Genomic DNA, 13,731 nt, shown 5'->3' with positions numbered 1-13,731 from the left:
TATTTCATACTTTCTCCACTGTCCTGAAACTTCTAACACTAGCTGATCCTAAAATTCACATGAAAATGCAAGGGGCCCAAAATAGCCAAAACAATGCTGAGAAAAGAAGAACAAAGTTAGAAGACTCACACTTTCCTTTCCTTTTTTTTCAATTATTTTACTGAGGTCATATTGCTTTATAACATTGTATAATTTCAGGTGTACATTATTATATATCAGTTTCTATATAGACTGCATCATGCTCACCACCAATAGTCTAATTTTTGCCCATCACCATACATATGTGCCCCTTTACCCTTTTCACCTAGCCCCCTCCACCCCCTTCCCCTCTGGTAACCACTAAACTGTTCTCTTTATCCATGCGTTTGTTTAGTTTCCACATATGAGTGAAATCATATGGTGTTTGTCTTTCTCTGTCTGTCTTATTTTGCTTAACATAATACCCTCAAGGTCCATCCATGTTGTTGCAGATGGGATGATTTTGTCTTTTTTTGAAGCTGCATAGTATTCCATTTTATATATATACCACATCTTCTTTATCCATTCATCAGTTGATGGGCACTTGGGTTGCTGCCATGTCTTGGCTATTGTGAATAACGCTGCAATGAACATAGGGGTGCATAAATATCTTTGAATTGTTGATTTCATGTTCTTTGGATAAATACTCAGTAGTGGGGTAGCTGGATCGTAAGGTATTTCTATTTTTATTTTTTTGAGAAGTCTCCATACTGTTTTCCATCATGGCTACCAGTTTACATTCCCACCAGCAGTGTATGAGGATTCCCTTTTCTCCAAATCCTCTCTAACATTTGTTATTTTTTGTCTTGGTAATTATAGCCATTCTGATAGGTGTAAGGTGATCTCTCATTGTAGTTCTGATTTGCACTTCCCTAATAATTAGTGATGTTGAACATCTTTTCATGTGCCTGTTGGCCATCTCTATATCTTCTTTGGAAAAATGTCTGTTCATATCCTCTGCCCATTTTTTGATCAGGTTGTTTTTTTGTTGTTGAGTTGTATGAGTTCTTTATGTATTTTGGAAATTAATCTCTTGTCAGATATATGATTTGCAAATATTTTCTCCCAGTTGATGGGTTGTCTTTTTGTTTTGTTCATGGTTTCCCTTGCCTTGCAGCAGCTTTTTAGTCTGATGTAGTTCCATTTGTTTATTTTTTCTTTTGTTTCCCTTGCCTGAGTAGACATGGTATTCGAAAAGATGCTGCTGAGACCAATGTCAAAGAGTGTACTACCTAGATTTTCTTCTAGGAGTTTTATGGTTTCAGGTCTTACATTCAAGTCTTTAATCCATTTCGAGTTAATTTTTATGTATGGTGTAAGATAATGGTCTACTTTTATTCTTTTGCACGTGGCTGTCCAGTTTTCCCAACACCATTTATTGAAGAGACTTTCCTTTCTCCATTGTATGCTCTTGCCTCCTTTATTAAAGATTAGCTGCCTGTATATGTGTGGTTTTATTTCCGGGCTTTCAATTCTGATCATTGATCTGTGTGTCTGTTTTTGTGCCAGTACCATTCTATTTTGATTAGCATAGTTTTATAGTATATTTTGAAGTCAGGGATTGTGATGCCTCCAGCTTTGTTCTTTTTTCTAAGGATTGCTTTGGCTATTTGGGGTCTTTTGTTGTTCCATGTAAGTTTTAGGATTCTTTGCTCTATTTCTGTGAAGAATGTCTTTGGGATTCTGACTGGGATTGCACTGAATCTGTAGATTGCTTTAAGTAATATGGACATTTTACCTATGTTTGTTCTTCCAATCCATGAGCATGGAATATCTTTCCATTTCTTTATGCCTTCTTCAATTTCCTTCAATAATGTCTTATAGTTTTCAGTATACAAGTCTTTCACCTCCATGGTTAAATTTATTCCTAGATATTTTATTCTTTTTGTTGCGATTGTAAACAGGATTGTATTCTTGAGTTCTCTTTCTGCTAGTTCATTATTGGTGTATAGAAATGCAACTGATTTTTCTAAGTTGATTTTGTACCCTGAAACTTTGCTGTAGTTGCTGATTATTTCTAATAGCTTTCTGGTGGATTCTTTAGGGTTTTCTATATATAGAATCATGTAGTTCGCAAACAGCAAGAGTTTCACTTCTACCTTTCCAGTTTGGATACCTTTTTCTTGCTTAATTGCTCTGGCCAAAACCTCCAGTACTGTGTTGAATAGGAATGGCGCGAGTGGGCGACTCATGCTTTCTGATTTCAAAACTTACTACAACACCATGATCAAGTGGGATTTATTCCAGGGATGCAGGGATGGTTCAACATCCACAAATCACTTAATGTGATACACTACATTAACAAAATTAACAATAAAAATCACGTGATCATCTCAATAGATGCAGAGAAAGCATTTGACAAGATACAGCATCTATTTATGATAAAAAACTTACTACAGAGCTACAGCAATCAAGACAGTGTGCTACTGGCATAAGGACAGATATACAGATCAATGGAGTGGAATTTGAGAGTCAGAAACAAACCCTTACACTTATGGTCAATTGATTTTCAACAAGGGTGCCAAGACAGTCCAGTAGGGAAGAACAGTCTTTTCAACAAATGGTGTTGAGACAACTGGATATTCACATTCAAAAGAATGAAGTTGGACCCCTGCCTGACACCATATACAGAAATTAATTCAAAATGGATCATAGATCTAAATATAAGAGCTAAAACTATAAAACTCCTAGAAGAAAACATAGAAGTAAATCTTCTGTGATCTTATACTAGGCAGTGGTTTCTTAGATATGACACGATATGCACAAGTGACAAAAGGAAAAATAAGTAAATTGGCTTCATCAAAATTTAAAACTTTTGTGTTTCAAAGGATACCGTAAAGAAAGTAAAAAACAACCACGGAATGGGAGAAAATATTTGCAAATCAAAAATATCTGATAAGAGACTTGTATCCAATATATACAAAGAACTCCTACAAGTCAACAATAAATAGGCAAATAAACTAATTAAAAATGGGCAACAGGGGGCCAGCCCAGTGGCATAGGGGTTAAATTCGCATGCTCCACTTCAGTGGCCTGGGGTTTGCAGGTTCAGATCCCGGGCACGGACCTGCACACTGCTTGTTGAGCCATGCTGTGGCAGGAGTCCCACATAAAACAGAGGAGGATTGGCAACAGATGTTAGCTCAGGGCTAATCTTCCTCACCAAAAAAAAAAAAAAAAAAAAAAAGATGGGCTGGCCTGGTGGCGCAAGCAGTTAACTGCGCGCGCTCTGCTGCAGTGGCCCGGGGTTCGCCAGTTCGGATCCCAGGCATGCACCAACGCACCGCTTGTCAAGCCATGCTGTGGCGGCGTCCCATATAAAGAGGAAGATGGGCATGGATGTTAGCCCAGGGCCAGTCTTCCTCAGCAAAAAGAGGAGGATTGGCAGATATTAGCTCAAGGCCGATCTTCCTCAAAAAAAAAAGAAAGAAAGAAAGAAAGAAAAAGAATGAAATACTGATACATGCTACAACACAGATGAACCATGAAAATATTATGCCAAGTGAAAGAAGCCAGTCACAAAAGACCACATATTGTATGATTCCATTTATATGACATATCCTGATAAGACAAATCTATAGAGACAGAAAGTAGATTAGTGATTGCCAGGGAGCTGGGGAGATGGGAATGGGGAGTGACTACTAATGGGTACAGGGTTTCTCTCTGGAGTGATGAAATGATCTGAAATTAGGTAGTAGTGATGGTTGCACAACCCTGTAATATACTAAAACCTACTGAACGGTGTACTTTAAAATGGTGAATTATATGTTATATGAATTATATCTCAATAAGGCTGTTATTAAAAAAAACTTGTCAGACATGGCATTCCTCTCCTCAAAAACCTCCAGTGGTTTCCCGTTTCACCTAGAGTAAAAGTTAAAGTCCTTTCTAGGGTCTGCAAGGCCCTGCTAAATCTGGTCCCCCACTCACTATCTGACCTCATCTCCTACTACTCTCTTCTGGCTCACTCCACTCCAGCTGCACAGGCATGCTCCCACCCTAAAAGTTGTCCCTATAGATACACGTATGGCTTACCCCCTCACTTCCTTCAGGTCTTTACTCAAAGGTCACCTTCTCCAAAAGGCCTCCCAGACCATGATCTCTAAAATTTCAGTCCCTAACACGACCTACTCTCCTTCCCTCCTTTGTTTTTCTCCATAACCCTTATCACCAATGCATTATATGTTTCCGTTGTTTATTGTCTGTCTCCCAGTGAAAGAATGTTGAACTCGCCAAGAACGGGACTTTCTGTCTCTTGTTTGGTGCACCCAGAACAGAGCCTGGGACATGCAACTCAATAATTATTTGATTGGGAATAAATATCTATTTTTAAGGTGAGAGAATCCAGGCACAGAGAGGTTAAGTAAATTATGGAGCCGGAATTTAAACACAAGTGGTCTGAGTCCATGATCCTAATCCAGAGTCCATGATCCTAATCACTATCCTAACCACTGATAGGAATTAAGAAGTCTGGTGGGGCAGAAGGTCCTCAGGATTACTGAAAAGGGAGGGAGGTGGATAAGGAAGGTCATGGTCGATGGTCTGTCAGAATCAGCTGCAGAGAATGACCAAAGTGAAACTGGACACTTCTAACACAGAAAATAGGTCATTATTATTTTTCATTCCTTGCCCCCCCACCACCAAAAACACTCAATTTACATTCTTCCCTTAACTTTTTTTTTTTAATTTTTTTTTTTTTTTTTGAGGAAGACCAGCCATGAGCTAACATCCGATGCCAATCCTCCTTTTTTTTTTGCTGAGGAAGACTGGCCCTGGGCTAACATCCGTGCCCATCTTCCTCTACTTTATATGGGACGCCACCATAGCATGGCTTAACAAGCCGTGCGTCTGTGCGTGCCCAGGATCCGAACCGGCGGCGTGAACCCTGGGCCACCACAGCAGAGCGCGCGCACTTAACTGCTTGCGCCACTGGGCCGACCCCTCCCTTAAGTTTTTTTTGAGACTCAAGTGACTATAACTGATTTGAAGTAGATAATTATTATTAATAATTATCCACAAGGCAACTCAATAAAAATAACAAGAGCCAAATCAGACTTCTGACACTAGAAAAAAATGGAAAGCAAAACAATGTCATTCAATCTCCCTGGTGGTCTGGAGATCAGGAGAGAGGTTTAAAATCAGATCTGCGAGTGACTGGTATACCAGCTATCTTGAAACCCAGCAACAGATGGAGTCACCAAAGGACACTGGGTTGAGTACAAGGAGAGAGAGGGGAGGCTGAGGTCAATACTTACAGGAAACCAGCATGTAATCCTGAGGAAGAGGAGCCAGCAAAACTGAATGTAAAGAATGTGTTTTCTATTAACTCTGCCCTTAAATGCATATGATTTGATAAAAATTTTTCAGTTGTATTATATTTTCAGATCTAATTAATCTGTTGTAAATCCATCATGAAACAAACTCACCTCATAAGTAGTAATATCTATGCCTGCATATGGTACGACAGCCAGAAGACTAGGAATATAACCTTTGTAAAAGCCTGTAACCCTTTCAATCTTCCAAATCTTCCTGGCACAATCCAATATCCCAGAGTGCTGTCCAGTTCTACTTATAGCCAAATTAGTTTTTAAAACCTGAATGTGAAAGAAATTAATGTTATAAGGTCATTGATCTGTTATCTAACCCAGAGCATTCCCATAAATTGTGGGTTACAGTGCTCATCCATTATTATGGAATTAAAAAGAGAAAACAATCTTACGTCAAACTGTATTTTCAATGACAGTATACCTATACATTTTCCTACTATTCCCCAGAATATTTTCGTTTTCCATAGGAGTATTTTACAAATAGAGTGCTTAAATGCTTTTACCAAATTTCTGAATGTAACTTTGTAGGAAGATAGTGTGTCTGAATCCAGCTCTGTCTTCTTTTTGTCCAAATTACATAAGAGTGGAGCCATGGCTATTGTACTGTGACTCAGATAAGGAACCCAAAAGAAAAGTGAAGTTCTTACAACCTCCATTCCCAATCTTAGTATCCTAATAAACTAACATTAGGATTTCACAAACATCTACACACATATATATACACACACACCTTGTGAATGGCTACAGATATGTAAGATTTTTTTAACACTTGCCATATAAGTCACTAAACATTTTGTTTGATCAAGATTTCCAAAACTGAACTCTTGATCTTCCTTCTCAATCTGCTCTGCATGCAGCCTTGCCCATCTTAGTTGAGTATATCTCCATCCTTTCAGTTGCTCAAGATGAAAAACTTGAAGTCACCCTTGACTCCTTTTTCTCTTATTCCCTACATCTAATCCATCAGGAAATCCTATTGGGTCTACCTTCAAAATACATCCAGAATCTCACCAACTTCTTTGTTATCACCACGGTTTAAATCACTACGATCTTTCTCCTGCATCAATTCCATTGCTTCCTAACTTCCCCTCTTGCCACCTGCAGTCTATTCTCAATATAGCAGCCAGAATGATCCTTTTATAAAGAAAGTCTGGTCATCTACTCCAAACCCTACAATGGCTCCTCATATCACCAGAGTAACTGTGAAAGCTTTCTCTGATCTATCTGATCTGCCTCCCCCACTACCCCTCTGACCTCATCTTCTACAACTCCCCCCCTCATTCACTTTGCTCCACACACCAGCCTTTACTGTTCCTTGGGCCAGCCAGACATACACCCACCTTAGGGCCTCTTGCATGTTCCCTCTTCCTGGAATTCCCTCACCTCCTTCCAAGTCTTTGCTCAAAAAGTCACCCTATCAATGAGCCTACCCATCTTCTTTAACACTGCTACCCCACCCCCTGATATTCTGCTTCCCTTTACACTGTTCTAATATTTTCTTTTTCCCATACCACTTATCACCTTAGAAGGTATTGATCACCTTCTAAAATACTATATAATTTATTTCTTATGTTTATTGTCTGTCTTCGCTGCTAGAACATAAGTTTCTCAAGTGCTTAGAACAGTGCCTGACAAGTAATAGGTGCTCAATAAATATTTGTTGAATAAATTAATCAAGGTAAAGATTTCTTGGCTTCAAAAGCTTAAAAACTCCAGTCTACTGTCCTTATAATTGAAATGATTTTCTATTCTCAAGACAAAATAATCATCCTTTTTGTTGTTGTTGTTTTTTTAGAGAAATTTTTTTTTTGAGGAAGATTGGCCCTGAGCTAATGTCTGTTGCCAATATTCCTTTTTTTCCCTTTTTTCTCCCTAAAGCCCCAGTAGATAGTTGCATGTCATAGTTGTACATCCTTCTAGTTGCTCTATGTGGGACGCCGCCTCAGCATGGCTTGATGAGCGGTGCATAGATCCGCACCCAGGATCTGAACAGGCAGACCCTGGGCCGCGAAGCGGAGCACACAAACTTAACCGCTACACCACTGGGCGGTCCTGTGTTGTTGTTGTTTTTAAATGTAAACATATATATATAATTAAAAGTGAAAGCACCACTCCCACATACACATAAATACCAAAGTAAAGAAAGACCAAAAAAAAAAAAAAAAAAAAAAAGACAGAGGAACTGATCCAGAAAAAGGGTATTACAGAGACCTGACACATGATCCTATATTGGCTACCCCTCAAATTTTTTTAATGTAAAAAATTACTATTACAACAAATGGCAATTAATGACATCTAAATAAGGACTGTGGATTAGATAATAGTATTGTATTATTGCTAAATTTCCTGATTTTGATAATATATAAAGAAAGTTCTTGTTCTTAGGAAATTCCTACTGAAATATTTAGAGGTAAAAGGGCACAATGTTTCTAACTTTCTCTCTATCTACACACACACACACACACACACACACACACACATGCACATATGCACATATGTATGGAGAGAGAGACAGGGAGCAAATGGGGCAAAATATATACTGGCATTTGTATAAAGAGTATCCAGGATTTCCCGGGGCTATTCTATAAATTTAGTTTGAAATCATATCAGAATAAAAATTCATCTCCGCCCACCACACACAAAAAAAGCAAAAACCACCACCCCACAGTGATTGGTTTTCTTTTACATTTTTGTTCTTAGATTTGCCTTTGTTAAACCACAACTTCTCCACTAATCCTGGCAAGTACAAAAGCTGATACACCATTTGTAACAGGAGTCTGGAACCCTTGGGGAAATGATGGAATAAAATGGAAAGGCTAAGAGGAATAGATACAAGGCAGAAAGGAAAGCATACAGAAAACCCTGATGATGCTGAAGTTCAGTATGAGAAAAAGAGCTATAGCTCTGTGTCAAGTGGTCCTCAATTTTATCCTCTTTCCTTTGTCACTGAGAGACGCTATGACAGAAATGTATACGCAGGACTCTCCTTATCTCCTACTAAATCAGTTACTTCTTTACTGTGCAAATGTGAAGCCACATAATCTGAAGGAAGTACTGCTTACCCTAGGTTATATATAAATACTGTCACACAAATACACAGGCCAGTTTAGACCCTGAAAGTAAAATCATCTTAAAATTTAAAAACTAGGTGCAAAATTTATATTGTTTTTTACAATTGGATGTTTCTTCCTTGTGATATGAAGGAGTAAAAAAGGATCGACATTACAGAAAAAATACTCAAAATATATTTAAATTACTTACAGCAGCTCTGACTCATAGCTCTAAAATTAATCACTTTCATGTTTAATCCAGGTGCTGGTGTGTTTCTTGTATCCATTAATTTGGAATTTAGAAAAAATAAAGTTAACAGAACAAACTGAAGACTTTAAAATAAGTATAGTTAAAATCCTCAGAGGAATTCAAGAGTATATTGAATCTAGGTTTAGAAAAAAACTAGACATATTGGAAATTAACATTTTCATCATTGAAAAACAATTCAACAGACTGGCTGTAGAGCAACATGGAAACAGCTAAGGAGTAAATCCAGGATGGGCACATCAAGTCAGTGAATTCTCCCAGAATATAACTCAGAAGGGTAAAGAAAGAGAAAGAATAAGAAAAAGGACTCATGGGCTTTGGGATGATATCACCAGGAATTCCAATACCCATCAAATAAGAGTTTCAGAAGGAGAGTACAGAAGGATCAAAAAGAAAAACACAATCCAAAATTTAATAGTAGAAAATTTCCCAGGGTTGTAAAAATGCAGACATTTTCATTGAAAAGACCCAAAATTAACTAAGTAAGATGAAACGAAAGGGTCCAAACCTACACATGTCATGGTGAAATTTCAGAAAAACAAGGATTAATGGAAAATCTTAAGAGCTTCCAGATTATTCAAATTAATAAGAGTAATGTAGAGTGGTTGGATACAAGTTAAACATAAAAATCCAAGAGTTTTCATATATACCAGCAATAAACATTAGCAAAATGTAATGGAATACATTAATAGCAACAAATATCACAAAGTATCTAGTAATACAAAAGCCTCAAAATGTGTAAGACATATATAAGAAAATTATAAACATTATCAAAGAATATAACAGAAGATCTAAATAGAGAGAGACATACCTCATTTCTGGATGAAAACAAGATTCAGTATTGTAATTGTCATTTCTTCCCCAAATTCACTCAGTACAGTTAGAGTCAAATCTCAACTGGGTTGGTTTTTGTTTTTGTTTTTGTTTTTTAAGGAAACTTGGCAAGCCAGTTCTAAAGTTCATATGGAAAGGAAAATGCAAAAATAGAACAGCAACAGAAACACCAGCTTAGATGTCACAGCTCTGGTGACATTGCCCTAATGATAGAATTTTCCTGCTCAATATAATTGCTACTAATGATAAGAGGATTGTGGCGCATTTGAAAAAAAAAATTAGCCATAATTTTTACTAAAGAAAGCAATTAAATCAGCTTTTTTCAACAGCACTTACCTCTAAGGGGTAAACAAAAGACTGTGCAGTAGCACCAGCCAAAGAAGCAGAAGCAAACTTCTCAATAGTTTCTAATTTGACTCCTTCAGAAGAAAGAAACTTCATATACTGTATTAACAAGAGTTCAAAGGTATGTTAGTACTCGGAAGTCGCAAAGGGCGTACAACTTATTCAATATCAATGAATACCTAGGCGTGTAATTTATAATGCACATTACCAAGCACCTAAATATACTCATGTACATTGGATAGAAGGCCCCAACCTTAACAGTAGAGACTTCTTGTATGTCTTTTTGCCTAGAATAAGATCTGGTATATAGCAGACATCTAACAAGTGTTGATTATAGTAAGGAATTAATATAATAAGAATGGAAACCATTGAGACGGAAACAACTGAGAACCTTATGCAATAAGTTCTGATAGCAACTGTGTCAAATTTTAATGCAGCAACATGACATGACAAACAAACCCAGGATTTGATCTTGGCTAGGTCGCTTATTGAGTAATCTAGGACAAGTTATTTAACTTCTCTATAACTCAGTTTCTTTATCTGGAAAATGAAGGTAAGTGCCTTGTCCATGCCAATCACCATTATACCTGCAGTTCGTACTTTGCAGAAGTGTTGTGAAGATTAAATGCAATAATGCAGACATGTAAAGTGCTTGCCACATAGAAACTGAGGAAGTGATCATTATTACTGCATATATCACTGATGATAAAGTTTTCCTTAAGGATTTTCAATAGAATATCTCCTTGGCCACTGTGGTCTTTATTTTAGCTTCTTTCAAGCCAATCGGTACATCCTATCACTCTGCAATATTGATTAGTTCAAGAATGCCTATATGACACAACCTGGACCAGTGAGATCCAAGGAAATGTTATAGTGAGACTTCTCGAAAGAAGCTCCCTTTCTCTTCTGAGAGAACAGCAAGGAGAGTCAGCTGTCTTCCTGCTACACAGGAACAAAGAAACGTGAAACCCTGGAAGCCTCTGGCAGTCATCTTTCACCCACAAAGGGAGTGAATCTTAGGAAAAAGCACTCAGTGTGAGTCAGAGAGAAGAGAGGGGAGGAAATGGAGTCTTTAGTGACGCTTAAGCTGATAAATGAAGCCTCATCAGAAGTCCACCCTATTTCTGAATGTGAGAAAATAAATTCCCTGTATTATTATGCAAGCCAATTTGAGTCCCACTTTCTGTTATTTATGACCTAAAGATTCCTAACTGATAAGAGCACCTCAAGCTCCACATGCCTGAAGCTAAATGCACACTCTTCCCTCCCCCAAATCTTGTGATCTTCCTAAAGGATAGCTGTCATTTCCAAAAATAGTATACTATGAATGGTGCCCCTGGGAACGTGTGACATAGTCTTGCCCAGGTGTTCCCCATCACAATAAATGGCCCCAGTTGAACAAACTAGAAACTTCAGTATCATCCTTAACACCTCCCTCTCTCTTACACTTCACAAGCAATTATAACAAAATCTTAGCTACTTCCTACATACCTTTATGATCTATCCACTTTCTCTCCACTGATATCACTCTCACCTCTCACCTGGATTACAGCATACCGGCCCAACTGTTCTCCCTCCACAAGCTTTTGCCCTTCCTCACTTGCCTGCCTGCCTCTTCAGCCTCATCTTTAACCACAATCTCCACTCTAGCCATACTGAGCTTCTTTTAGTACGTTAAACACACCTTGCTCTTTTCCCTCCAGGGCTTTACAAATGTTATTCCCTCCGCCTGGAACATTCTTTGCTTTGTCTTTCAACTGGAAATTTTCCACGTACCCTTTTGGTTTCAACTCAAACGTTACCTCCTCCAGGAGGACTTTCCTAGCCCTCAACCTAGTTTGAGTCCCTCTGTATCATTTTCCCATGGTACCCTGTATTATGCTTTATGTAATACTTGGGACCACTGTTTATTGAGTGCTTACGATGTGCCCAGCTTCTTGCAGGGTAGATATGACTTCCCACATTTTATGGATGAGACAACTGATGTTCAGAGACATTATGGGAACTTGTCCAAGTTCACACAGCTAGAATGTGCCAAATACATGTCTGTGGTCTCTAAAGCCCTGCTCTGTCCACTGCCTCATTTTGTCTTCCGTGATTCAATGATATAAAGTTGAATTCAGTGAACTTACTATACTATTGTGAAGTTTCAAGGTAGAAACCCAAATGCATCATCTAAAATAGCTTTTATTGAGGAAATATTAAGACCATAAAGAAGGAATTTCTTTTAAAAACAGCATTAAGATAAAATAAAAGCATTATTATTATATAATAATATTATAATACTGTTCCAATATAGATATTAACAACAGTTTCCCTTTGTTTTGTAATACTCTGAGGCAATTTTTTAAAAAATAAAATTTAATAACTTTTCCTTGTTAATAAATGTCATAGGCAGTACAGCTTTACCTGTTCATACAACCAGACCTTAACAGCTGTTTCAGGAGCAATCTTGAGAACATTCACACCATTTCCTCTCCACAAAGAAATGACTCCACCCTCTTTCACCATCTCTATTAAACGGCTTATTATCTTCACATTCTGTGTTTCTAAACTCTGAGCCTTGGAAAGGAAAGGAAGAATTTTGAAAATCACAACATGACTTGAAGAGCTTTGAAAATCACATATTGTAATTCTCATATGGTAGGCAGGAAAGAGTTAAAGTTCCCAAAATATTGAAAGTCTCTCCTATTGGGGAAGCAGCAGCTGTTTGGGTGATTAGAAAGCTTTGGAAGCATGTTTATTTTGATCCCTGCTCTATAGCTTAGGAAGGAGGACACCTTAGACGTGAGACATGGATAAACATGCCATAAACATGGTTGCTTTGTTTCCTGCTCCTCAGGGGGATGAACAAATGGCTCTCCCATGATGAAAAGAATGAATCAGGTGTAAATTTCAAAATCAGAACCAAAGAAGCCACATTCCTGAAAAGCTAAGGACACTGAAACTCAGAGAACTTATTGCTAACAAGTGGCTGTGAAGCCTCTAACAAATATGATCATTATGGTCAGTGTAAGCAGAGAACAGAGGTGAAATCCAACTAATTCTGTGGCCAACAGACCTGAGACTTTCTCCATGGCACATATCGGAAAAGAGATATTCAGTTTAGCCTTGAGACAGCATCAGAGAATGTGCCTGGTACATTGAATATACTGAGTATAACATAAGAAAAATTAAGCCCAGAACAATGTGATCCAGCATGTGATTGAAGACAACAGGAGGAAAAAAAGACAAATTCAACGAATATAGTCCAGTAAGAGAAGATGCAAAAGTGGTTTAAAAATAAGAAGTACTAAAGAGCTATTTGTTTTTAGGGGACCTGGGAAGGCACCCCTTGCAGTAAGACAGTTGGATGCTTACTAAATGTGGAGGGGACCAGAAGCCTCCATGCAATACATATATGAAGAGGAAAGGTGGAAAAAATGACCAAAAAATGAAAAAACAAAAATCCAAGAACCAGAATGAGGATAATCACTAAGTTAGCTGCAGCCAGAAGACAATTACCAACTCACTATTGAAGAGAGAAAGACATGTAAACTCAGAATGATACCTGTATTGTACAGCCACAATAATAAATGTTTGCTTTAATTGTGCAATAAATCTGTATAGGAGGGCTGATATTCAACCAATATATAAAATAAGGAAATACTTCTAGACTGGCTGGTACACAGTCACTGAGCTGAGCCCTTGCATACCCACCCCCTACTGCACCAGTCACTTTGGCTCCAGGGAGTCCCAGGTGGACTCCACTTTGAAGGGGTGCCTGCCCAGGTGACCACTAACCAGTCTACATACCTGCCTTCCTACCAGCCAACCACCCTCTCATGTCAGTTCAGAGCAAGTTCAGACAAAGACAGGGGAGAAAACGCCCCTGAAGGTGACATTTGCA

The 13,731-nt window shown here is 38.1% G+C and overlaps 1 protein-coding gene across 1 annotated transcript in view; it reads right to left on the bottom strand.

Moving 5' to 3' along the window:
- LOC101408607 (mitochondrial adenyl nucleotide antiporter SLC25A24-like) overlaps positions 1 to 13,731 on the bottom strand; it is a 49,138-nt gene that overhangs the window by 13,382 nt on the left and 22,025 nt on the right. Inside the window, exons 6-8 of the mRNA XM_087446396.1 lie at positions 12,252 to 12,404; positions 9,834 to 9,941; positions 5,445 to 5,612 (exon numbers count right to left, since the gene is read on the bottom strand). Coding sequence (XP_087302522.1) covers positions 5,445 to 5,612; positions 9,834 to 9,941; positions 12,252 to 12,404 — 429 coding nt within the window. The remainder of the gene's footprint in view (positions 1 to 5,444; positions 5,613 to 9,833; positions 9,942 to 12,251; positions 12,405 to 13,731) is intronic.

This window comes from Ceratotherium simum, chromosome 2 (assembly GCF_057802395.1).
Source record: "Ceratotherium simum simum isolate JZ-2026a chromosome 2, ASM5780239v1, whole genome shotgun sequence".
NCBI lineage: Eukaryota > Metazoa > Chordata > Mammalia > Perissodactyla > Rhinocerotidae > Ceratotherium > Ceratotherium simum.
This window is presented reverse-complemented; position numbering and strand designations above follow the sequence as displayed.